Source organism: Sorex fumeus, unplaced genomic scaffold (genome assembly GCF_029834395.1).
Source record: "Sorex fumeus unplaced genomic scaffold, SorFum_2.1 ptg000128l, whole genome shotgun sequence".
Taxonomy (NCBI): Eukaryota; Metazoa; Chordata; class Mammalia; order Eulipotyphla; family Soricidae; genus Sorex; species Sorex fumeus.
Genome location: NW_026606185.1, coordinates 52,395,403 through 52,420,336, shown reverse-complemented (window position 1 = coordinate 52,420,336; position 24,934 = coordinate 52,395,403). Strand labels below are relative to the sequence as shown.

Here is a 24,934-nt window from a genome sequence, read left to right as displayed (position 1 = left end):
TCAAAGTCCTGGGCTCCAGACATCAAAGTCCTCAGCTTCTCCCATATTTGGAGGGAAATGATAATATGTATCCTCCAATCAGTGACAGGAAAGACATAGGAGTCATTTCCCAGAGGAAGACTGAGGGCTGGTGGGAGAGCATAGCAGGAAGGGCATTTGCCTTGCATGTGGACCAACCCTGCTGGATTCCTGGCACTGCAGAGAGCGCCCTGAGCACCATCAGGGGTCACCCCTAAACACTGATCCAGGAATAGTCCCTGAGCACTGCACCCTGAGCACTCATGATCACCCCTGCTTCCCCCCCACACACACACACAAAAGAGAAAGACTAGCATGTTTAGCAGATATTAGCAGGTGTTTTTGCACAGGGCTCCTGTAGATGAGGCAACACCAGAGAAGGGTGAGGAGAAGGAACGGGTTGAGTGACTTGCCTGCAAAGAGCATTCTCCCGGTCAGCATCTCGGCCAGGATGCAGCCGGCTGCCCACATGTCGATGGCTTTGGTGTAGTTGTTCGGGGACAGCAGCAGGCGTGGTGAACGGTACCACTTCGTCACCAGCCCCTCTGACAGGTACCCCTGAAAGACAAAAGCCCCAGTTCTGAGGGTCAGAAGCTTTTCTTCCCACAGCCCCTAGAGTCTCCCCTATGGGGACTGGGCCCCTCTGGGGACCTCCTTTAATCCCTGTCCTGGCCTTTGACTTGAAGGTGCTTTAGGGAACAAACTCAGTTTAGAGGGGCTCAAAATGGGGGAATCCTATGAGGTCCCGGGGTTCTGTGTTGAAAGGCATCCAGGATACCAAGTCAGAAGCACCGCTTTAAGCCCTGCCACAGGGGTGGGGTGGGATGGAGGGGGGTGGAGGGGTGGGATAATGGGAGCATTGGAGGTGGAGAATAGGCACTGGTGGAGGGATGGGGACTCAATCACTGTATAACTGAAACCCAAGCACAAAAATTTGTAAGTCTACAACTGTACCTCATGGTGTCTCAGTAATAAAAATTAAAAAAAAAAAAAAAGAAGAAGCACTGCTTTCACAGCCCTGTCTCAAGTAACTCAATGGACTGTTTCCCCTCCTCCAGGAAGAAACTGAGAAACTCAGGAGCCATCCTCAAGTTCATTATCACCATCAGCGAACAATGATGTGGCATAGGGATTGCCTTTATCCAGAGACTGTATCTCAGGCGCTGGGTATTTTAAATCAAACCAGCCACTTTGGTGCTGAGGATTAGAATTAATGCTGTTAAATGCCAGACTCCAGGCCCCTGCTGAGAATGGCTAAGATCAGCTTTCAAATGGAAGTGGGCAGAGGGCAGAAGGAATCAGGCTGCATGGCACAAGTTTGAGTTAGTTTAAAAGATTCTGGGAATTCTATACGTGGCTTTGGAGTGGGGGAAAGATGTCCCAGCTGATCTCAACTCAAGGGTCTATGCTCCGAGATGGACTCTCTCCACATGATGCCGGGATGGACTCTCTCCACATGATGCCTGTGGAGTTTAGCACCTCTAGAGAGGAAAATAGAGCCGGACCACCTGGAACTTGTTTTCCACATAGCTTTAAAAAAAAAAAAAAAAGAAAGAAAAGAAAGAGAAAAGAAATTGGCCAAACAGTAAAACCTGGGAAATGTGATGTGGATTACCTGGAAGTCGAGACACATTTGGGGGTAAAGGTGGGATAATACAGACCAGAGGGTTCCAATAAGAGATTGTAGAATGGGCTTGCTATTTACTATGGTAGTTCCTATTTTGGGCTGGAGAGATAACACAGCAGGTAGGGCATTTGCTTTCCAAGCGGCCTACATGGCCGACCCGAGTTTGATTCCTCTGCCGCTCTTGGAGAGCCAGGCAAGCTACTGAGAGTATCTCGCCCATACGGCAAAGCTTGGCAAGCTACCCGTGACGTATTCAATATGCCAAACACAGTAACAATTGTCACAGTGGAGACATTACTGGGCCCGCTCAAGCAAATCAACGAACAACAGGAGGACAGTGACAGTGACAGTTCCTATTTCACATTAAATCTCCCCCCCCCCTTTTTTTTAATTGATGGAAGAATGCTTTAAAGACCTGAGATTAAAACAAAGGAAAAGTTGAGAAATCAAGGATCACTGGATTTTACCACTAGGACTTCTTGTGTACAGCAGTGGGATCTTGTTCCACAGTCATATATCTATCTATCTATCTATCTATCTATCTATCTATCTATCTATCTATATCTATCTATCTATCTATATATACATATACATACATATATATATATATATATATATATATATATATATAGTCTAGTCCCAGGTCTGCACCTTCGGAAGTTTCAACAAACACTGTTGAATGAATGAATGAGAAATGTCTCCCATGAATGTCAGATAAATGTCTGCTCCACAATGGCAAACCACTGTTGGGGACCACTGGTTCTCAGAGGGGGGTCCCCTCCTGGTGTCCACAAGGCGGGGGGGCCCTCTTTTGACTCCCTAGCTTTATATAGAGAGGCTCCATTCTCATGGAGAAGAGTTTACAAATGCTGAAGAGTTCACAAATGCTGCCAGCTACTTGTCCCCTACCTTGTTCCAAGAAGGACTGGAAAGTATAATTAATTTTTCATGTGTATATGTGTGTGTGGTATCAAGGATTGAACCCAGAACTATATATATGCGAAGCATGTGCTCTAGTACTGAGTTATATCCCCAGCCCCGAAATTGGTTTTTAGGTGGGATTTATTAAACTCTAAATTATGCACAGCAAAATACAGTTTTGTGAGTTTTAACAGAAGTATAGGATCATGCCTCACAGTCAAGATATGGACACTGCTATAATTTCACACAATTCCTTCACATAGTCACCAGTCAACAGCCCCCAGCAATTGTTTTAATATTTTTTATTTAATTTGTTCTTATTAAAGAACTGTGATTTACAAAGTTATTGTTAGTTGAGTTTTAGGCATGTAATATTTCAAGACCAGTTCTACCTCCAGTGTCAACTTTCCCTGGTTTGACTTTCAGTGTTGCCGTATTCCTCCCCTCCACACGCCCTCATCCCTGCCTGTCAACTTGTCAAGTGCATTACAAAGTTCCAGTGGTTGCAGCTTAGAGCTCTCATTTTCAGTGTTATTGAGTCTTTGTTTTGGATATATGGCTGTCCCTCTCACCCAGTATAATCGAAGCCCTGATGCCTGTTCACCCATGTCTTCCAGAAACTGCTGTTTTCTGTCCTCTGGTTTTGCCTTGATCATGATGTCAAACATATGGGGCCATGGGTACAATTTAAGCTTCAAGTCTAAATTCTTCCTCTTAATATAAGGCCTCTAGAATTGTTCACCTTATTGCCGATCTTGTAGTCGGACTCTGAGCCATGAGCAGAGTGGATAACCTCATCGAGAGACGGGTCAATGGCTCAGAGCAAAGCTTCTCAAGTCCTGGCTTGCTTTCAAATGATGGGGGACCTGGATGGCCACAGTAACCATTCCCCACCATTGTGGTTGTGACATGCAGGTGGGGCTGTGTCTGACCCAGTTGATGCTGAATATCCTATCCCCCCACCCTCCTGACTCAGGCCAACGAGAGTTCTCCATCCCAGCAGCAGTCCTTCCAATAATAGAGGTTAATTTTTTGTGTTACTGACGCTCATCAGAAGATCATTTGGCTAAAACCAATCACCCTCTCAGAGGCCCAATGTAAGCAGAAGCATGTGGCTTCCCTCTCCAGTCTTCTCCCTCTGAAGGTATAATTCTTATTTGTGCCAACAGCTACATCAGACATACTAGAAACTTTTCATCATAAAAAATAAATAAACACCATAGCTAAATAGCTTCTCTTATTGCTGACTCCAGAGTTATTAAACTCATTTCCATGAAGACATGCAGCCAGGAATCTCTCCAGCTGAGGGAAGGAGCGTAGAATCTTCTATGGTTACAGTTCATTCCCAGCAGTGGCTATTCTCAGCTCTGTGCTGGGTGGTCAATCCTGGCAGTGCTTGGGATCATGCAGTGCTGGGGATTGAAGCCAGGTCGTCCACATGCAAAACATGCACTCAGCCCACGGAATTGTGTCTCCTGCCCTGGAACATAATCACGAGGCCACACACAATGACACTCTCACTGGTCAGCTCCCCGGTGCTTTCCAGGGCTGCCACAGTAACACACGAGGAAATAGCATGTATGAGTCAGTCCCACTGTCTTTGTAAGCTGAGATGACCTACAACTGACCTGCTGTCCCTTTCTCAGGGTGTCCCTCCCCAATCCATGTTCCAGGGGACTCTGTCCAGTGACACCCCCACCCTGGAAACTGAACCATGGGCCCAGGTTGAGACTCCATTGGGTGACTGCATATTCACTTGGATTACCATGGAACTGCTTTTCTAAAACCATTTACTGTCATTTCTTGGCTGTACCTGCAGGGCGTTGCTTCCTGGACCTTCTCAGGTACTCAAATCTGGTTCTAATCCCTGATATCAAATGACTTCATATTCTCATGGCACCAACTCCCTCCTCACATCTCTTCCTGACTTATAGCATCTGGGCAATGTCAATACTGGGCAAAGCATTGTTCTACTATATTAAAGAATTACTGATTAGAGAGTAAAGCAAGAAAAAAAGTCTGCATATTCAACACAGAACCACACACACACACAATTTCTCCATTTGCGGTAGGCTGAATCGAGGACACAGAACCATGGATATAAAGGGTTGAGTGTGATGGCAAAACCAAAATTCACCCTCCTAACTCATTTTCTGCACATGGCTCAGTGGTGATATGTACAGTCATATTGTGTGATAATTATTTCCATCCATGACCAGATTCTTCATCTTGCAAATCCAACTCTATACCCATTAAACAACAGCTCCCCAAACTCCTTCCCAGCCCCTGGTAATCTGATCTCTGAATCTGGTAGCTCCAGATCCCCAGATAAGTGGAATTAGATTATTATTTGTTCTTTTGCAAAAGGTTTGTTCCATTTGGCATAAAGTCACCTCCTCTTATTTTAACTAATTCTTCTGATAGGGGCTACTCATACCAAGTGGTGCTGTGGAGGGCACAGGTGCTGGGGGGAAATCTCACACATGCTATGCATTTGAGCCATGCATTTGAGCCATATATATGGCCTTTTCCTGACTTTTGTTTTTGTGTGTGTGGATTTCAGGAACGGAAGTTATACAGGCAAAGCACCTGCTCTCCCACCACCACATTCTTGGCTCATCTCTCCAAAGGGGGAAGCGATAGAAACGGCTTTTTCTCGGTGGTGGTAGTAGTGGGTATGCCCAGAAGTGCTCAGGACTTACTTCTGACTCTATGCTCAGGAACCACTCCTGGTGGGATTTGGGGACCCGATGCGGCGTGCAGGACTGAACCTGGGCTGGCTGTGTGTCATGCCTACTGTGCTAAGAGATGGCTTCTTTTCAAAATGCACTTTCCTGCAAGGTGGTTATCTTCTGCCCAGCAAGAGTGCACTGTCAGAGATTAAACCTTCGGACAGAACCTCGTGGAATCCAATTGTGACTCAGAATTCTATTATGGCTCAGAGACGTGGCAAATGTATTGCTTGTCTGAAGATATTCCAGGGCTGCAGCTCTAGGCCACCATCCTTTCCAAGTTTGAGACCTGGATGGCTTTGGCCTTGGTTCCCCTATCATTTGTGCGTTGGTCTCTAAGTGATCCGTGGTGGGGCACTAGAGCAAGAAATGACATGCCCTGCTGGGGAAAGGTGATTTTCTTTTTGTTTGGGGCCACATCCAGCCACTGCTCAGGGCTTACTCCTGACTCTGGGCTCAGGGATCACTCCTGGAGGGGCTCGGAGGACCATATGGGGTGCCAGGGATTGAACCAGGATCAGTCGCGTGCAAGGCAAGTGCCTCACCTCTGTACTATCTCTCCAGCTCCACAAAGCCTTTGTAATAGGTCACTCTGTGAGCAACCGGTTTCTTTTAGAGTCACTGTTGGTACCTATATAGGCAACTGTCTCAATGACACAAGTCCCAGGAAACGCAGCACGCTCTGAGGTAGCAGCTCTTAAGCATGCTTCTGCCTCCCCCATGAACGTGGACAATGTAAGAAAACTCCAAAGCTCACATCACCTGCCACACCAGTTCCATCAGCCTCTGGGAATCAGGACCCCCAGCATTGCTTCAAAATTCCCGGGTGACCCCCACCTGCAACCACATCCAGCACCTGGGCCCAGCGAGCTGGAGTCATTCACCACCAAAGGCAAGTATTATTTCCAAGGGCTCTGCCCAGGTGCTGGGTGTCTGGTCCCAGTGCTCAGGGCGAGGGCAGGAATCTTGGAGCCACAAGAGGGGTCGTTTCGGAAAGCTGACCCACGAGAAGTCAAAACTCTTGGGCAAATAACTGAGAATAACAATCACGGGCAGGCCAGCTGTGCTTCATGAGAAGTGCAGTTAGTGACCCCAGTGACCCACCGAAGAGTGTTGAGAGGTGAATAACTTGACCGAGGCCAAATGAGCTGCTAATTGGCAGAGTTGAGTTCGCTTCTGGCGGGCCACAAGCCAGTTCCCAGAATCAGAGAGCAAGGGGCATAATTCAGTAGAAGCCCAGGGACCACACGCACGCATGTGTCCAGTGGAGATGGTGCCAGGGCTCAACACCAGCAGGGTAAGGAGCTAGAGTGAGGCCAGCGGGTGGCTCAGGAAGGCCCCTGGTCAGACACGCACATTATTCAAGCAGAAACCAGGGTAAGGCACCTCACTGGGATGTTGAGGGAAGAAATGAGAGAAGTGGATTTTTGCGCCTGGAGCCTTAGCTTCCTGCCCTGACATCTGTCCCCTAGAGGGAAGACTCTTATTTTCTCTTATTTTCTCCTCTCCTAAGCAAATCATCTTCCTGACACTTGAGTCTAAACTGCCCAGAACACTGGACTCATGGAGCACCGACGTCTAGGGGATTTTGCCTTCTGGAGCATCGTGACTTCTGGCCAAGCAAAAGCATTTTCGCGTCTTTCATCAGGGAAATGAGACCCGCCCCCTCCTTGCTGCCTGGGTTTGCCAGCAGCCTGCGCACCATCTCAGGACATCAACGGTCTTGGTCCAGAGACTCCCAAATGAATCTCAAAATGGATTAGCTCCCTACAGAGATGACTCTGGACCCCCATCATTTACAATTTTAGAATTCCAGAAGTGCATGGCCACTTTCTAGGCTGTGCGACCTCTCGTGATATTCATAATAAGCAATAGAAAATAAATTATCTAGCATCTGCCCCTGGCAGATGAAGGGTGGTGGGAAAATTAGAAATAATGGTGGTAGGAAGGTGTAATGGTGGTGGGATTGGTGTTGAAATATCGAATGTAATCAATTAATGTGAACAACCTTGTAGCACTGTCCTCCCATTGTTCATTAATTTGCTCGAGCGGGCCCAGTAACGTATCCATTGTGAGACTTGTTGTTACTGTGTTTGGCATATAGAATATGCCATGGGTAGTTTGGTAGGCTTTGCCGTGCAGATGAGATACTCTCGGTAGCTTGCCGGGCTCTCCGAGAGGGGTGGAGGAATCAAACCTGGCTCAGCTGGGTCGGCCGCATGCAAGGCAAACACCCTATTGCTGTGCGATTGCTCCATCCCCTTATGAAAATAAAATTTTAGAAATTCAAAAAAAGAAGGAAGCACAGACACACCCTATTAACCCCCGACTAAGTGCCTTCATGTCCAACATGATCTTTGGCAGGTCCCCCCAACCCCCTCCCCATCACAGAGCACCCCGACCCCACATAAAGAGGCATGGGATGAGGGCACCTCAGGAAGGCTCAGACCAGTTCCTAAAGTCCCTGCTGTCCATGTGGTACTGGCCAACACTGCTGAAATGTGTGACTGTGTGAACACACGGGTGAGGGGCCTCGCAGATCTGGGGGCATCATGTCACACAGGAGCCCTCAGGTTAAGGTTAGTGGGCATGTGGGCAAATTCAGCTCTCACCTAAAGAGTTCAGAGGCCATCGAGGACCCAAAGGTGCCCTGTGGGATAGGAAAGCCAGTACATATTGGAGGAAGCTGCCTTGAAGTCAACCATGGCAGACCAGTCTTCCCAGAAGCTGAGCAAACTGTCCAAAAAAAGCGGTGACCAAGTGAGGTGAAGAAAGCCCAGAGGGAAAGTCTGCCCCCAAGTCAGGGTGTGGGGGACTAGCCTGGTGTTCTATTCATTTCCACCATGCTGGGATGAACCTAGGGCCGAGCACATGCAAAGCGCAAGCTTTGCCCGTGAGCTAATTCCCCGGCTGCATCCCGGCTTGGAAGGACGTTTTCCTTCCTTCCTTCCTTCCTTCCTTCCTTCCTTCCTTCCTTCCTTCCTTCCTTCCTTCCTTCCTCCCTCCCTCCCTCCCTCCCTCCCGCCACCTGGACATCTATCTGCTCTCAACACTCTCGCCACTTTGCTCTCTTAAATTCCTTCCATGGGGGCCAAAACCTCTTGGCTCCACTTTCAGAGAAATAGCTAGAAAAACAAATTCTTTGGCTCCCCCAAGCAATCGGCAAAAATTTTCTTCTCCATGCTGAGCAATGCATCTGGAAGGATTGGGGGGGCAGGAGGATGTCATAGGCCTTAACATTCAGAGGGGGCTACAGACGGGGATGGGCGCACGGGGAAGGAATACACCCTAAATATAGGAAGTCTTCTGCCTAGCACCCCCAACTGGGTGAGTCCTTCCCTCTATTGGCAGATGGCTCCATGGAAGAGTGGTGGTTTTGGGGGGACAGAGGGCCTCCCGAGTCCTCCTTGTTTGGGAGGGCCTCTATTCAGGGTCCAATTGCTTCCTCTAAAGCTCCTCTGATGTTCTCCCCCTTCCCATTTCCTGCACCCCCAGACCCTCATTTGGAAAATGGGTCCTAGCAGGGGGGATAAGCTAAGGTGATGAGGGCCTCATCCAATGTCACTGGTGTCCTGAAAAGGGACATGTGGACACAGACACAGACCAGAGAAGGCGGAGTCCAGGATTTTGTGGAGAGCAGCGAACTGGGAGCGTGTGGGACGGACATGCATCCCTGGAGGACCCATGTTGGGCAGTGGCGGGAACCAGAGATAGGGGGACTCAGTTGCCGGAACCACCCCGGGGCAAGCGGGAGTCCACTTAACCCCCAAAGACGGTTTGGTGTTATAGGAAAGGGGGACTCAGGGGATATTTCTGACTCTGTGCTCATGAATGATCCCTGGCAGTGCTCGGGGGATCAAACTGGGGTTGGCCATGTGCAAGACAAGAGCTTTGAGCCCTACATTACCTCTCCGACCATGCACTGACTTGACTTCTTCATTTAAATTCCTGCCAAACCACTTGGGCTGCCCCTGCTCGCAGATGCTGTCATTCGGGTGGGAACGGGTCTGGAGCCTGCTCTGGACTTCCCCCATAGGAGAGGGGGCTCTGGTCTCCCCCGTAAGGCTCAGTCATGTGGGGGGTCCTTGGCCACCACATCTCACACTGACTGTGGGGACTGTAGACTGGGGTGCAAATTCTGCGCTGGTCACCCTTTCCGTGCTCGTGACTTAAGGCACCATTCTCCCCTCCCTGAATCTTGTGTCCTCTTCTGCAAAATACGGCAGTCACTTCACTGGGTGGCTGTCAGGGTTCAAGGGAAAGCAAACGAGAAGTACCCGGCTCTGCAGAGCTGCCCCTGGCACTCCCTTCCCAGCCTCTGTTCTGATGGAGACACAAAAGTGACGTCAGACCCCTCAGTCTTCCTCCCGAACTCCCCACACTCTGCCTCCCTTCACAGTATCCCCACTACCTAAAGGGGCTGAGATGCCTCATCCCTGTGCTTGCCAACTTCTACAATGCCTTCTCCTCCCGTTCCCCTGTAGGGCCTAAGTGCCTACAGGTGCCCTTTGCACTCCCTGGCCATCCTGAGTCACCCTGAGGTCCCAGATGGCCTGCAGCAGAGGGAAGGTACGGCTTTCAGGAGGAAGGAAGCATTTCCAATGGAAGACCTGCCTGTGTTGCCTGGTCCTCCCAGGGAACAGGCCACCTGTCTGCTAAGGCAGCATGCAGTGCACTTCCTGTTTTCCAGCAGGATGGCCCACCCACCACCAACAGCAGGGAGAAGAGAGGGCACATTCAATGGTGCTCAGGGCTCTGTGCTCAGGGCTCACTCTTTGTGGGGCTCAGAAGACCATGTGTGGTGTCAGGGATTGAACCCGGGACAACTGTGGGCAAGGCAAGAGCCTTAACCCTCCATACCACTCTCCGACCCTCAGATAGACTTTCACTCAGTCAGTATCTGAGGATAGTGACACTTGAATGTGCTGCTGACACTCGTCTAGAGGCAAGCTTTACAAACCCTGTCTCTCCTGGTGGTGGTGTGGGTGCAGAGGAAAGGAATGAGCAGGGCTCCCCAGATGGGGGACCCTCCACCATGGCTTCATCTCTATGCTGGAAGCTTCCTGAGAGCCGGGAGAGCCATTCATGCTTTCAAGATCAATAATATGGAGTTGGAGTAACTACAGTGGGGAGGGCGTCTGCCTTGGCCAACACATGGCCAACCGCGGTTCAATCCCCACATCCCATACGGCCTTGAGAGTTTCACCAGGAGTAATCCTGAGTGCAGAGATAGGGAGAAGCCCTGAGCATCACTGTGGGTAGGCTCCCCCCAGCCACCCACCAAAAAAAGAAAAGATGAATTACATGTTGCAAGCACAGTGGCCTCAGAAACATGTAGGATGCATTGCTAGTTCCTGCTCACAGCCGCAGAGGACCAACAGCCAAGAGCCCCTTCGGGACCACACCCCCACTCCACTGGATGACGGAGCCTCAGGGGGGTACACAGGCTCTGTCATTCCAGTCTTGACCGGGCTTTGGGGAGAAGGACACCACAGGTGACAGGAGGGACACGTGTGGTGCAGAAACAGGGCCGGACAAGGACACTGGCGCCCTGGTGGTCACAAAGAAGCGAGGCTGAGCGCTTGCACTCCCAGGTGGCGTCAACCTGGGCATGCTGAGTGGTCCTTGGGGAGCCTAGCTGTGATGTCTTTCAGGGCAGGCGTGCAGACCCACTAGCTCTCCTCGGTAGGCACACGGCCCCTTGATGCTTGGTTTTAATAATCTGGAGAGAAATGCTCTCAGAATATGAATGGTGCTGTTTTCAGTAGCTTCAAATTTCTCTCTCCTGGATATTTTTTAAAATTTTAAATCGGGGTCCTGAGGGGTCTGAGAGACCAACAAACAGCAGGGAAGACTCTTGCCTTTCATGCAGCTGACCTGGGCCCGACCCCAGCACGATAGATGTTTCCCCGAGCACCGCCAGAAGTGACCCCTGAGCAGAGAGCCAGGAGGAAGCACAGCACAGGTAGATAAGGATCCAAACCTCACCCCCCACCAAAAAATGGGGGCTCAGGATTACTCCTGGACATACTGGAGTGGCGGGGGGGGGGCACACAAGGGAGGGATTGAACCCAGGGCCTTCATCCTGGCCCCTTCTTTGGTTCATAATGGGACATTTTAAATTTTCTCGAAGTTTGCAGATTAATACTGAGCACTCCTTGCTGAGTCAGCATAGGGAAGACTGACTCCAGGTACCCCTGCACCCCTGTAGCAACCTCCGGGTGGATCCCCTGGGTCTCAGGAATAGTTAGGGAGAGCTGGAAAGAGCACTGGACCTCAAGACAGGTGGCCTGGAGTGTAGCCCAGTCCACATACAGCAGACACAGGAGCCTGGGCAAGTCTTTTAGTTGCTCCGTGCCTCAGTTTCCCCATAAATAAGATGTGTGGCAATACTTACATGCCATCCCTCTGCCACCATGCATGGAGGGAAAGTAATGACACTCAATTCATGGAACATACATGTCACTGGAAGACATTGTCCTCCCTGGACCTCACAATCAACACAATTGGCTTCTGCAGACAGACTCAAGGTCACTGAACCTCCTGCTATCGGGTCCAGAGTCTGCGTGTCTCAATTCCCAGTCCTCAAGGCAGCAGGTCTGCCCCGAGCCTGCCACCTGTCTCTCTGTTAGGTCTGGCACCAGCCTCTCTATTGCTTCCCGGCTCCTTACTTGTCAGACTAGCAGCTGTCACTTCTTTCTGCTCTAAGGGCGCTTGTTTCATCCCTGTCTCATCCCTGGTTTATTGGGGTGGGGTGGAGGGGAGGCTGGGAGGATCCGGAGACAGACTCTACCCACGCTGCATTTGGCCAAACATCAATCCTGCATCTAGGTACCATCTTACACATGTGATGCTATTCTACTAAACATCTCTCAGAAGCTCTATTGGGGTTCAGAGCCTGCTGGCACCTCTTGACAAAACCCGAGCATGAGAAGAGCCTTCTGCAAAGGAATTTCTTAAACTGAATGTGTTTTCCATGTATGTACTCTGATCTGAGGGTGATTTGGAAAACTCTCTCCTTGAAAGCCACATGGGCATTTAAGTGACACTGTGTGTGTGTGCGCGTGTGTGCGCATGTGCGTGTGTGTGTGTATGTGTGTGTGTATGTAGGAAATTCTGTTATACAGAGTGTAGGCATAAGATGTTCCATTATGTGTGACCTACATGGCATAGGCCTTCATAATCTTTCTTCTTTTACCATTCAAAAGCAAAACGATGTTAACTTTCAACTGACCACAAATCCTTTCTTTAGAAATAAAATACAGCCTTGCTTCCTCCCGAATCTTAGGTACCCTGCCTTTCCCAAGGGTTTTTGCCTTCCTAGCCAATTCATTTCTGGCTTTGCATTTCATTTTTCAACTGTAAATCTAGCATAGGCGCATGGATTTAAAAGCAAAAGCACTGGGCGCATATGCTGCCCGCACCATGTGCTGTTTGTGCCCATGTGGCCGAGCACATGTGGTGCCTGAGCACATGTGTCGCCCACATCTCCCCTCTTGAGATGTGTATTTTCATGCTTTCCTCTCTAGTGCTGGGGTGTGTGTAGGGGGCTCTCTCCACCCTTGGAGAAGCTCGTGTTCTCTCTTGAGTGCATTACTCTGTCTCTCTTACTCTCCACTCTCTCCCACTTTTCTCTTCCTCCTTCCCCTCAAAAACCATCCAAATAAGGGGTCGGAGCGATAGCACAATGGGTAAAGCATTTGCCTTGCACACGGCCGACCTGGGTTCGGTCCCTGGAGTCCCATATGGACTGAGCACCGCTACAAGTGGTTCCTGAGTGCAGAGCCAGGAGTGACCCCTGGGTGTGACCCAAAAAGGCAAAAAAAAAAAAAACCCTCCAAATAAAATCTGTTTTACTTCAAAAAAATAAATAAAAGTAAAATCACTGGACTGGAAGATAGTACAGAGTACTTCTTTTTTTGAGGAGGAGAGACATACCCAGTTATGCTCAGGGGTTACTCCTGGCTCTGCGCTCAAAAATCACTCCTGGTGGTACTGGGAAGACAAAATGGGATGCAGGGACTCAACCCAGGTCAGCCCTGTGCTGGACAAATGCCCTACCTGCTGTAGGACATATAGTTCTGGTCCCAGAGTGCTTATCTTGCAGGAGCCAACCCCCATTCGATCCCCATCATTTCACATGGTTCTGTTCACTGCCAGGAGTTCCAGGAGTGAGCCCTGAGCACAAAGTCAGGAGTAGCCCCTAAGCACTGACAGGCGGGCCCTAAGATACACTATACACACACACACACACACACACACACACACACACACACTCACGCACACAAAGAAAAAAGAAAAAAAAACAAAAACAAAAAACCTCCCAAAAGAAGTATTTGTGTGGATGGGAAAAGAAAGAGCCCTCATCAACTGTTGGAGGAATATTGACTTGTTAAAATGTTTTTTTGGAAAATAACATGGACACTTCTCAAAAAAACTAAGACCTGAGCTCCCATATGACCCAGCAATTGTATTTCTTGGCATTTATCCCAAGCGCCCAAAAACTCTATTCAGAAAAGACATTTGCGCTCCTATGTTCACTGCAGCACTATTCACAATAGCCAAGGTCTGCAAAACGACTCAAATGTCTAAGTTAAGAAACTTGGTACATATACACAATGGAATACCACTTGGCTACAAGAAAAGATGAAACCATGAAACGTGCTGCTACATGGATAGAACCGGAGGGAATCGTGGGGAGTGAAGTCAGGCAGAGGTAGGGACAGATACAAAATGATCTCTCTCCTATGCGGGATATAAAGAAGTCTTGGTGATGGGACCCAACGGCAGCTGAACAGGAAATTCTTATTTTCATCCCTGTTAATGGTGATCGCTCTAAAAAGATCCCTCATTCAACCCTCCGCTGTGGTACACAGCACCCCAAGCACAGAATTCTACCTCTGATGACTGAATGACTCCGTCACATCCATCTCTGGATCTGAATCAAGGTTCAGAGTCTCCTTCAATTTTAAACATGGAAAACATGGAGGATTATAGGCCTCCCCCATCTGTGGAATGTTCGGGCTGGAAATCCTTTTGAAGGAGAAACCAGTGAGGCATGACAGGATTCCTGACAAGACTTGGTTTTGTTTCACTGCCCTGTGCTCCTCCTCAAAGCCAAATCTTGGTTCTAGTATCCTGTCAGGTTTGTCTTTGGGGAGTAAGAGGAACTGATTTCTTTTTTTTTCTTTTTTTAAAATTCTTATTAAATACAATGAGGTGTTAAGGCTGGAGCGATAGCCCAGCAGGTAGGGCATTTGCCTTGCACATGGCCGACCCGGGTTAGATTCCTCCATCCCTCTCGGGGAATCCGGCAAGCTACGGGGAATATCCCGCCCACACTGCAGAGCCTGGCAAGCTACCCATGATGTATTTGATATGCCAAAAACAGTAACCACAAGTCTCACAATGGAGATGTTACTGGTGCCCGCTCCAGCAAATCGGTGAACAACAGGAGGACAGTGCTATAGCGCTACAATGAGACACAGTTACAAAGTTGTTCATGATTGAGTTTTAGTCAATGATCCAGCACTCATCCCTTCACCAGTACACACTGCCCAACACTAAGGTCCCCAGTTTCCCTCCTGCCACTGCCACCTGCCTGTCTCTACAGCAGGCACCTTTCTTCTTCTCTCTCTCTTTCTCTCTCTCCCTTTCTCTCTCTCTCCCTCTCCCTCTCTCAACTGATTTCTGATTCCTGCCATGTCCCTCACATGCTGATCCTGAGAACAAGCTGCCCTGTCTGGTTAACCGTTAATTGATAGTTCGTTCTCCAGCTCACGCCCCAGCCCATTAGCAAGGGCCTCCTGACTCCCACAAGCCCTGATGAGGCTGGGGCCACGGGTCGACAGAACAACACTCCCTCCAGGGAGCCGACTGAGCAGGTATCATTAACTGGCACCGTGAAGAGGACAGAGTCAAGCTGGCTGCCTCTACTTGAAAGGTTTGGAGGAGCAAGAAACCCTCCTACGTGTCAAGCATGTGTGCAGTCCATTGCGTCATCTAACTCCAGCTCCCAATTCACTGCTTGACAGTGTCCCTACTCTATGTTCTGTAGGATATTGGTAAGGCTGTGCAGACACCATAATTAATTTCAGAACATTTAAATCACCCCGACATAAAACCTCATATTCATGAAAAGTCACGTCCCATTTTCCTCCACCACAGTTCCCCCATGGCCTTGCACCTTGTATTTATTTTCTGTTTTAGGGATTTGTCTTTTCTGTATATGAATGTATTCCAATAATATGTGGACTTTTTTGATGAGCTTCTTTTACTTAGTATAGCACAGTAGCACTGTCCTCCCATTGTTCATCAATTTGCTCAAGAGGGCCTAGTAACATATCTATTGTGAGACTTGTTGTTACTGTGTTTGGTATATTGAGTACATCACAGGTAGCTTGCCAGGCTTTGCTGTGCAGGCGAGATACTTTCGGTAGCTTGCCAGGCTGTCTGAGAGGGGCAGAGGAGTCGAACTCGGGTTGGCCAGGATGACTGCATGCAAGGCAAATACCCTACCTGCTGTGCTATCACTCCAGCCTTTAGTTAGCATAATGGGTTTTAATATTCATCTATACTGTAACATGTATCAGTGCTTCATTCTTTTCTTTTCTACTTTCTTTTCTATGACCCAAATAGCCATAAAATATTGAAAAAGAACAATATTAGAGGACTCCCATTTAATAAGTTTAAACTTCCCATAAAAGTACAGTAAGTGAGATAGTATGGTAACTGCCATACTTACACAGACCAATGAAAAACAATTCAGAGTAATAACACCCCCCTCCATTTAAGTTTACTGATATTTGACAAAACCAATTCAATGCAGGAAATCAATGTGGGGATAAAGGTGTTTTCCATGAATAGTGCTGTGCCATCAAACAGTCATAGACAAAAGGATGAAGTTGAATCTGTATCATGCCACATACAAAATTACTCAAAATGGATCCAGACCCAAGTAAGAGCTAAAACCATCAAGTTTTAAGAAACCTGATGACATTGTATTAGGTAGTAACTTCTTAGATATATAATACCAAAAGCAACAGAAGGAAAGATAAATCAAAATAAAAGCTTTTGTGTTTCAAGGGAAAGAACCAAGAAAATGAAAAGATAACTTACAGGATCAACGAAAGTTTTCTGAAAACCTTTTATCCGGTAAATGACAGATCTTCTCTCCTATATATTTCTGATACAATCCATACTCATACCTAAACTATATAAAACACCTAATGCGCTGGAGCGATAGCACAGTGGTAGGGCATTTAAAAAGAAACATGTAAAATGGATAAAGGATCTGAATAGATAGTTCCCCAAGGAAAGCATATTCATGGCCACTAAACATGTTAAAAAGATGACACTAGGGTAGTGTCAATCAAAATAATGAAATCTTGCATTATAACCAGGAGAATGGTGAAATTTAAAGACAGAAAAGGAAACTGACAATTGTTGGAGAGGATTTGCAGAAGGTGAATCATCCTATGTTTCTGGTTGAACAATGCCAATGGAGGGGCTGAAGTGATACCACAGTGGGTAGGGCGTTTGCCTTGCATGCGGCCAACCCGGGTTAGTTTCCCAGCATCCCATATGGTCCCCTGAGCACCGCCAGGAGTAATTCCTGAGTGAAAAGCCAGGAGTAACCCCTCAGCATTGCTGGGTGTGACCCCCCCTCCAAAAAAAGGAATGTCAATGGTGTTGCCACTTGGAGAACACTGGGTCCATGACTCCATCTTTCCACTCTCACTGTAGCACTGTCCTCCTGTTGTTGATTGATGTGCTCGAGCAGGCACCAGTAATGTCTCCATTGTGAGACTTGTTGTTACCGTTTTTTGGCATATAGAATATGTCACAGGTTGCTTCCCGGGCTTTGCCATGCAGGCAGGATACTCTTGGTAGCTTGCCAAGCTCTCTGAGAGGGGTGGAGGAATTGAACCCGGGTTGGCCGCATGCAAGGCAAAAACCCTACCCATTGTGCCATCGCTCCAGCCCTTCTCATGTATATACCAAGAGAAATGAAAAGGCATGTTCACACAAAAGATTGATAGGGAGGATCCTGAGCAGCATTATTGATAATAGACCCCTGAATAGAAACAACCCAAATGCCCAACGTCTGGGGAATAAATAACTTGCAGCAGGTCCAGATAATGGAATATTCCTGCACACAAAGAAGTGAAGTACTGACTCTTGTGACCATGAGACAGACAGATTGTGAAACCATTATATGAAGAATAAAATGCCAGGCAAATATTGCATATCACAATACTATCTGGTTTTATTTATGTGAATGTCCAGAAAAGGTTCATCTTTAGAGAAAGGAAGTAGATTAGTGGTTGGGTAGGATTGGGGCAGACACAGATTTTGGGGTGATCATGACTATGACAATAGCCCATTGCTACTATTTGGAGCTTTTACTTCTAGTCTGTTTTTTGTTAGCTTTGACCCAGGGTATAGAGGTGTGACAACAATCACTAGTTCTCAGGACTTTCTCCTGACTCTGTGCTCAGGAGTCACTCCTGGAAGTACTTGGGGACCATATGTTGTGCTGGGGATCAAACTGTAGTTAGCCATATGCAAGACTGGTACCCTACTCTCTGTCCTATCACTCCAGCTCTGGTCCAGCTTTTATGTTTTTTCCCTCTAATTTTTAATTGTGGTGATCTACCTTTCATACAATTCTGGATCATGCTTTTTAACCTACTCACCATTACATAAACATGTTGTTATTGAAAACTTCAGAAATGCCATAGAAAAGAGTTGTGTAACATTCTACTCAGCAGATCACTGCAGTTTACTTAACCGTGGCTTCACCTCCATCACAATTGGGGCGAGGTTTAGATTTGCATGTATCAGGTTTTCTCTAAGCAAAGTGGCTGTGTCTGCCAACAACACTGAGCAGTGGATCTAGGAATCTGAGTATCACAACTGGTCAAATAGTTGGAATTTGGTATTTTCCCTTTAAGATCTTGCAACTGAGTGGCAGTGGAATGAGAGAGCTTGGGAGACAGCATCTCTGAATGACACTGAGACACTGGACCATATCTCTTGGGACACTTCTGTGGATGGTGGAGCAACATGGTTCAGACAACTGTGTAATTGTGGGACTTCACAGCTGGCTGGAGAAATGAGCCCACAGAATGTTGTGTGAGGACCAGCCATCCCCCTGGCAGGTACTACATAGAAACTATGAGACTAAGCCCTTTGCTTAATCTCTTTGCATACTTTTTAATCAGTGATATGGGTGAAGTCTTGGAAGAAGGATTTACAGATTATGAAGCTGTCAGGGTAAAGAGTATACAACAGAACAAAGATCTCATCAGGTTGGTATAGTTGCTTGAAACCAGCAAGAAGAAATCTACCAGGGAGAAGGGTAAAGTCTTATTAAATTCAGGCTAGAGAGGAATCAACCACATAAATGCAAACTTTGAGCACTCTGAGCTTAATGCGAGTTAATTGGCTCCAAGCTCAATGAGGCAAGTCCAGAGTATTCTGGATGACTCAGAAAACCTCACCAGCATGAAGAGTGAGTGACTCACAGAGTACTGATGTCACAATCCCAGTGACCTTGTTGTCTACCTCACACATTATCTCCTCTGCAAGACACCCTTTAGGACGGGGATGAAGGGACTCCAGAGAGTACAAGGCTTGAGGCGTTTCCCTAATCTTACACTGACCCTGGTTTGAATCCTCCACACCCCATATGGTCCCCAAACCACTGCCAGGGATCACTCCTGAGCATAGAGCCAGGAAAATCCCTTGGACACTGCTGAGTGTGGCCCAAAAGCAAAGGTAAAAGAAAGAAGAGGAGAAGAGGAAGTCACAGAAAGGAACAGCTGGCCAGGGCCAGTTCTGAACACAACATTACCTCAATAGCCAAGAAGATTAGAGAGCTTGGTGACCAGGAAGGTGCTGCTGGTCTTATAGAAGCAACCTGCCATTTCTGGTTCTGTGATTTGGGCAGTAGGGCATCTCTGTGCCTTAGTGTCTCATCCATGAAACGAGGACCACAGTAGACTCTATCACAATATATTGCATTAGGTGGTTATGAGGCTTTAGCCAGGCCACACTTGTCAGGTGCTTGGAGCCAGAAGATCATCGTGTGAAGATGAAGATGAAGGGGTGCAGGCTGCAGAGACTTGGAAGCTTGTGACAAACGGCTCCTGACATTTCAAAGCTTTTTCTGCAAGGCACTTGAGGACAATGTGGCACTCAAGGGCAGGCCGACCGTGACTCCTTCATCACCACGGCCCTGAGTGCAGGCACATACTCTGGGTTGGCCCCACTCTTTCCTCTGGGTCCCATCTAGCAGGAAATGGCCTAAGAAGGGGTCAGCACCTGCATGGGGGCAGACCGGCTGAAAGCCACCAGAGGAAGCAATGACTATCTCTCCCCAATGGCGTCAGCCAGGCTTTGCACTCTGCAAAGTGGCATCTGAGCCAGGCTGCAGTGAGATCAAGGAGCAGCAGGAACTGAGGCTGGACCAGAGCTGCCACCCAGGAAGGTGACAAGTGAGTGATTAGCAGCATGAGGTGACTGGGCTGAGAAGGTGGGTCTCTCCCTGTCTGATGAGGAGCTGATAGAGAAGAGAGTTGGGGTAGTCAGAGAAAGGGGGCATGGCCCCCGCTGAGTCATCATGTCAAACAACAGCCAACACATTTTCAGAGGAAAATAACTTGAAGGGGACTTGATTTCCCAATCCTTCCAGGGAAACCCAGGCACATCTTCTGGTGAAGTAAGTATTGAATTCTTGAGACTGACAATCTGGGCACACCCTGGGGCAAGGCCTGGGGCCAGGCCTGAGGGTGGATCAACGGTGAGGCTGACTGACATGTCTCAAAGGGAGGTGAGTCTCTACCAGCTGAGGCTGAGGCTGACAGCTGCATCCTGTGTCCCTTGCTCTTGTATGCTGTCCCCTTCCACCATAGTCCTGCAGCCTGTGATGGAGGGGCAGCAGGTAAGTTCTTGCCACTTCTTGCTAGGGCAGGTATGGGGAACTTCTTCCCACGGGCTTTATCCCAGGAATTCTGGAGTCCGGCCCTGGTGCATGACAGGTCAGACAAGGATGATTTTTGTGGGACCCGTCTGCCTGCACTGTATGGCTCATGAATAATCTTAGAAAAACTCACCTGAACCTGGGCAGGAAAAAGTTTCCCCAGGAGCAGAGGAGACAGCCAGGGGTAAGGCTCTTGCCTTACAAGTGACCAATGCTGGTTTAAACTGCAGCACCAGATAGGTTCCTCAGAATCCTGCCAAAAGTGACCCCTTCACTCAGAGCCAGGAGGAAGACCCTAAGCACCACTGATTGTGGCCCCAAACCAAAAAAAAAATTAAAAAATATATAAAAGATTAATATTATCACCCCAAAGGGGGGCTTCTTCCCAGAAGGGAGCTCTGCCTAGAGCAGAACCCGGGAGTGGGTGAAGAGCCCCCCTCCAACCATGGGATAGGGGTGTTGAAAACCAACGAACTCCACTGCGGGGTGTCCAGGGACACTGGGCTAAGCAACCCCTGTCCTAATCCCCTAGGTCATATTTTTCCCCTTTAAAAAGGGATATTCCATAGCCTGTGAAACAGAGCTTTTCAGCTCCACTGATTTGGAATAACCTGCTTTGCAGCTTACGAACTTGTAGCTGGGCCCTCAGCACGTTGTCCTTCAGAGGTTCCCAGGAAACCCTGTCCTAGGAGACTTGTGGGGGGCCGAGTCCTGCTGTGGGGTCCCTGAGCCAGCCAGTCCTTCCCCAAGCCCCACATGGAGGGGGCTCATGTCAGGTTAGCGTGGAATGGCCATGCCCTGAAGCTGTGAAAATTCCCGACAGGAGTGCCTCAGGGTAGGGGGCCTCTCAGCTACATCTTCTGGTGAAGTATTGAATAGGCACAGGGTGGGGGCAGCGAGATGGTCTTAGACAAGAAGCCACCAGGGCATGGTGGAGTGCCAGGCAACTGGGATGCTGAGACTGAACCACCACAATGAGCCAGATGGGCTAAGGACCCCAGTTCTAAGCACAGCTTTGGGTGCCCCTGGTTGAACCCCAAGATGAAATAGCTACAGCCCTGAGTCTCCACCCAATACTCCATGTCACCTGAGAAACCCATGGCTGTGAGGGTCACAGTGGGGAAGAGCCACATGTGAGCTTCCTGGATGATCCTTCATCCTATCAGCTACAATTAGAATCAGTCTCTCCCGGACCATCCTCTGGTTCAGCCTCTGTAAAAAGCAACACGTGATCTCCCCAAAAAAGGGGAGCAGAACCCCCATACAAGCCCGCGATATCACATCATGGAATTATTCCCCCAAACACAAAAACATTCTGTTGAAAGGACATTTGCACACCTATGTTCATCGCAGAGTTTAGTACAATAGCCACGATCTGGAAACAACCCAAATGCCCAACTACAGATGAATAGATCAAAAGGTTGCAGTAAACATAGAAGACTATGTTGCTCTTATTCTGGAATAAGTGACTTGTGGAAAGTGATTCAGGGAACAAGTGACTCAGGGAAAGCACTCGTGGAGGCCATGCAATGGGAGAGAGCACGCTACTGACAGAGACTTAAAGATGCTCATGAGGGAAGAGTCATTTCAGCAATACTTTCTATGCCAGAGTCACCTGGGTCCCCTGTCCAGGCCAGCCCTGCTAGATGAAGGGATGGTGGGGGGGGCGGACAGATGCTGGGTTTAGCAGTGGGTTCAAGCTGAGCCTGACTGACCCCTGCTGGTTGCTGTCTTGAATTACAAGAATAAGAACTAAGAGGTGGAAAAAAAAAAAGATCAGACTAACCAATGGCTGGAGTGTGTGTATAGAGGGGGTGGTGTCCAGACAAGGAACTAGGTCCAGGAGTGATGTGGCTAAGCCCGTCCTTTTACCTGGGAAAAGGAGAAACTTCTCTTTGCCCTCTACAGAGGGTTGTGTTGTGACCTAGGTAAGCACCATCTTCTTCCAGGGGGGCCCAGGAGTCAGGTGACATTAGAAGGAGTCACGATTAGGGAGGACCATGAGCAAACATCACCTCCCCAGCACCTGGAGTTTGGGGAAAGGGGAGCAGATGCTCAGGTACAACCCCACTCATTCCGTTGACTGGAACAGAGACAGCTCTCTCTCTGAGTCAGAGCTTTGCAACACACACAGGCTCAACGACTCTCTCAGTCAGTAACAAGCTGCTAAGTGGGTCTCTTCCAGGCCACCAGAAAAATCAAAGGCCACGGATCAGCACCAAGACCAGAGTTTCTAGAGAAGCAAAGCGGTACCCAGGAATTCCTCAAGAGCTGGGCTGGGCTGGGCTGGGCTGGGCTGGGGAGACAGCCAAAACCATGCACAGGACTGGAGCTTGGTCTCCAGCACCACTAAGTTCCCCAAGCACTGTCATCAGTGACTCTGAGCATTGCTGGGGTGGTCCATGGTCCCCAGGACTGAAGGACCCAAGCATTACCAAACCCTCAGTCTGAGCACTGAACCATTCTGCCAGGTGGACTGGGTACTGCTGGGAGTAGCTCTTGGGCACCCTGAGAACTGCTTGGGAGGACCCTGCCAAAGCAAGCAAGCAAGCAAACAAATAAAGGCATTCTCAGCTTAGGAGAGCACCGAAGACTCAGACTCAGATGGGCAGGGAAGAGCAAGTGCCAGGAACTCTGGGCAGGAAAAGTGAATGTCAGCTGGGCACCCGGAATGCCTTTAGGACAGAGAGAGCCCCCTCCCCCAATTGATCCAAGTCCCAGAGCCAAGGTCAGCCCATGGGCGGGGACAACCATTCTCCTCTTCCCTGAAAATGGGCCACTTGCCCTAAGTGCTCACAGCTGCTGCTGCAGATTTGCCGGAAAATGATTTAAATGCACATTGGATAAATGAAAGCACCAAATAGAAGGCCTTTTGTCATCACCCAGGAAGAGTGGGGAGGAGGTTAATGGCAACATGTGTCTGAGGGAAGAGGTGGGAGGGGGCTCTGTGAGCACCTACAGAGGCTCCCGGAGCTGATGTTTGAGAAGCAGCAGGTAGAGATGCCTCCCCACCCCTTGCCAGGCTGATATCACTGGGGCACCTCAGAGTGGGGCAAGTGTGTCTCTCCACTTGCCCCAGAAGAACCCCAGCAGCCGAACACTTTCAGAACCCAGTCGCCACCATGCTCACTGCCCACCCTTATAGGCTCGTCCCAAGCCCCCCACCCCCCACACATGAAAGTGAATCTGCTGAAACAGACATATCCAGGTATGTGGGACTATTAACTGAAACCTTCAAGCTTCTAGAGTTGGGAGTGGGCCCTCCACCCATCTCCCTGGCTTCAGATTTCCTGGCAGTCATGGGTGACTCTGGGTGCCTTAATGCACATTAATGGCCATGATTAAGACTCACAAATTAATCTTGGAGGAGAACAGCATGCTGCAGAGATGCCTTTAGACCCCAAAATCACCATCCTCTAGCACCCTATGAAAAAAAATTTTAGAATTCCAGGAGCAGCTGCTCAATATTTCATATATTATGCCACTGATATGCCAATAGTAGCACACCACATTTGGAGGGTATAAGGTAGAAGACAACCCATCTTGATTAAAAAATATATATATAACATATATGTACACATGTATATATACATATACACATATACATACATACATACACACACACATATAAGCACAAAAGACTCAAACTCTAACAACATGTTAATGATCTCTAATTCAGGGGCTTAATAGCTCCAAGATGAGATACAACAATTTTCACACAATTTCCTCTAAGGAAACCTTTTTGGATCATTTTTAGTCAATTATTCATAACAAGCAATAGTACTGTAGCACTGTCCTCCCGTTGTTCATCAATTTGCTCAAGCAGGCACCAGTAATGTCTCCATTGTTGAGGCTTGTTGTTACTGTTTTTTTGCATATCCAATACATCACGAGGAGCTTTCCAGACTTTGCCATGCGGGTGGGATACTCTTGGGAGCTTGCCAGCCTCTCCGAGAGGGACAGAGGAATCGAACCCAGGTCAGCTGCGTGCAAGGCAAACACCCTACCCACTACAAAATAAATTAGCATCTGCCTTTGGGGCAGGCTTGGGGGGTGGTGGAAAAACTCGAAGTAATAGTGATGGGAAGGTATAATGGTGGTGGAATTGGTGTTGAAATATTGAATGTAATCAATTACTGTGAACAACTCTTTGAAAATAAACTTTTAAAAAAGCAGCAGGTGTGCACAGATGATTATTGTTAAGCCAGTGTCCTCCACCCCAACTCCCGCTCCCTTCTACTCCTCCTAGACCCCCTCCAACGCTTCACTGACTCATGCCCTTGCATCCTTATTCTTCCCAAATATCGAGGAGGGGACTTGGTGCACCCTGGCAATACTACAGACATGTGTTCCCTGGTCTTCTGGCCAAGTAAGAGCTGATTTGGGTTAAAATAATTGGCTTGGGGATGGGGAGATCGATATCTTGCATGTACATAACTGGAGCACATGCCTTGCGTCTATGAGAGCCTAGATTTGATCCCTGGCACTGCTAGGAGGTCCCCAACAGCACTGGCTTTGGAAATCTCTGCCAGAGATTTTTCCTCCCCACTTCCCCCTATTTGGTCTGACTGGTGTGAGGGATCCGTGGAAGAATGAGAAGGCAGACAGAGCACTGCATATTAGGAAGATGGGACAGACACTTCATTCTGA

The 24,934-nt window shown here is 48.4% G+C and overlaps 1 protein-coding gene across 2 annotated transcripts in view; it reads right to left on the bottom strand.

The window, feature by feature from the left end:
* The window catches only part of MAPK4 (mitogen-activated protein kinase 4), a 141,662-nt gene that overhangs the window by 12,251 nt on the left and 104,477 nt on the right, over positions 1–24,934 (bottom strand). For both annotated transcript variants that reach the window (XM_056138027.1, XM_056138028.1), the window contains one exon: positions 432–576. In XM_056138027.1, the coding sequence (XP_055994002.1) occupies positions 432–576 (145 nt within the window). The remainder of the gene's footprint in view (positions 1–431; positions 577–24,934) is intronic.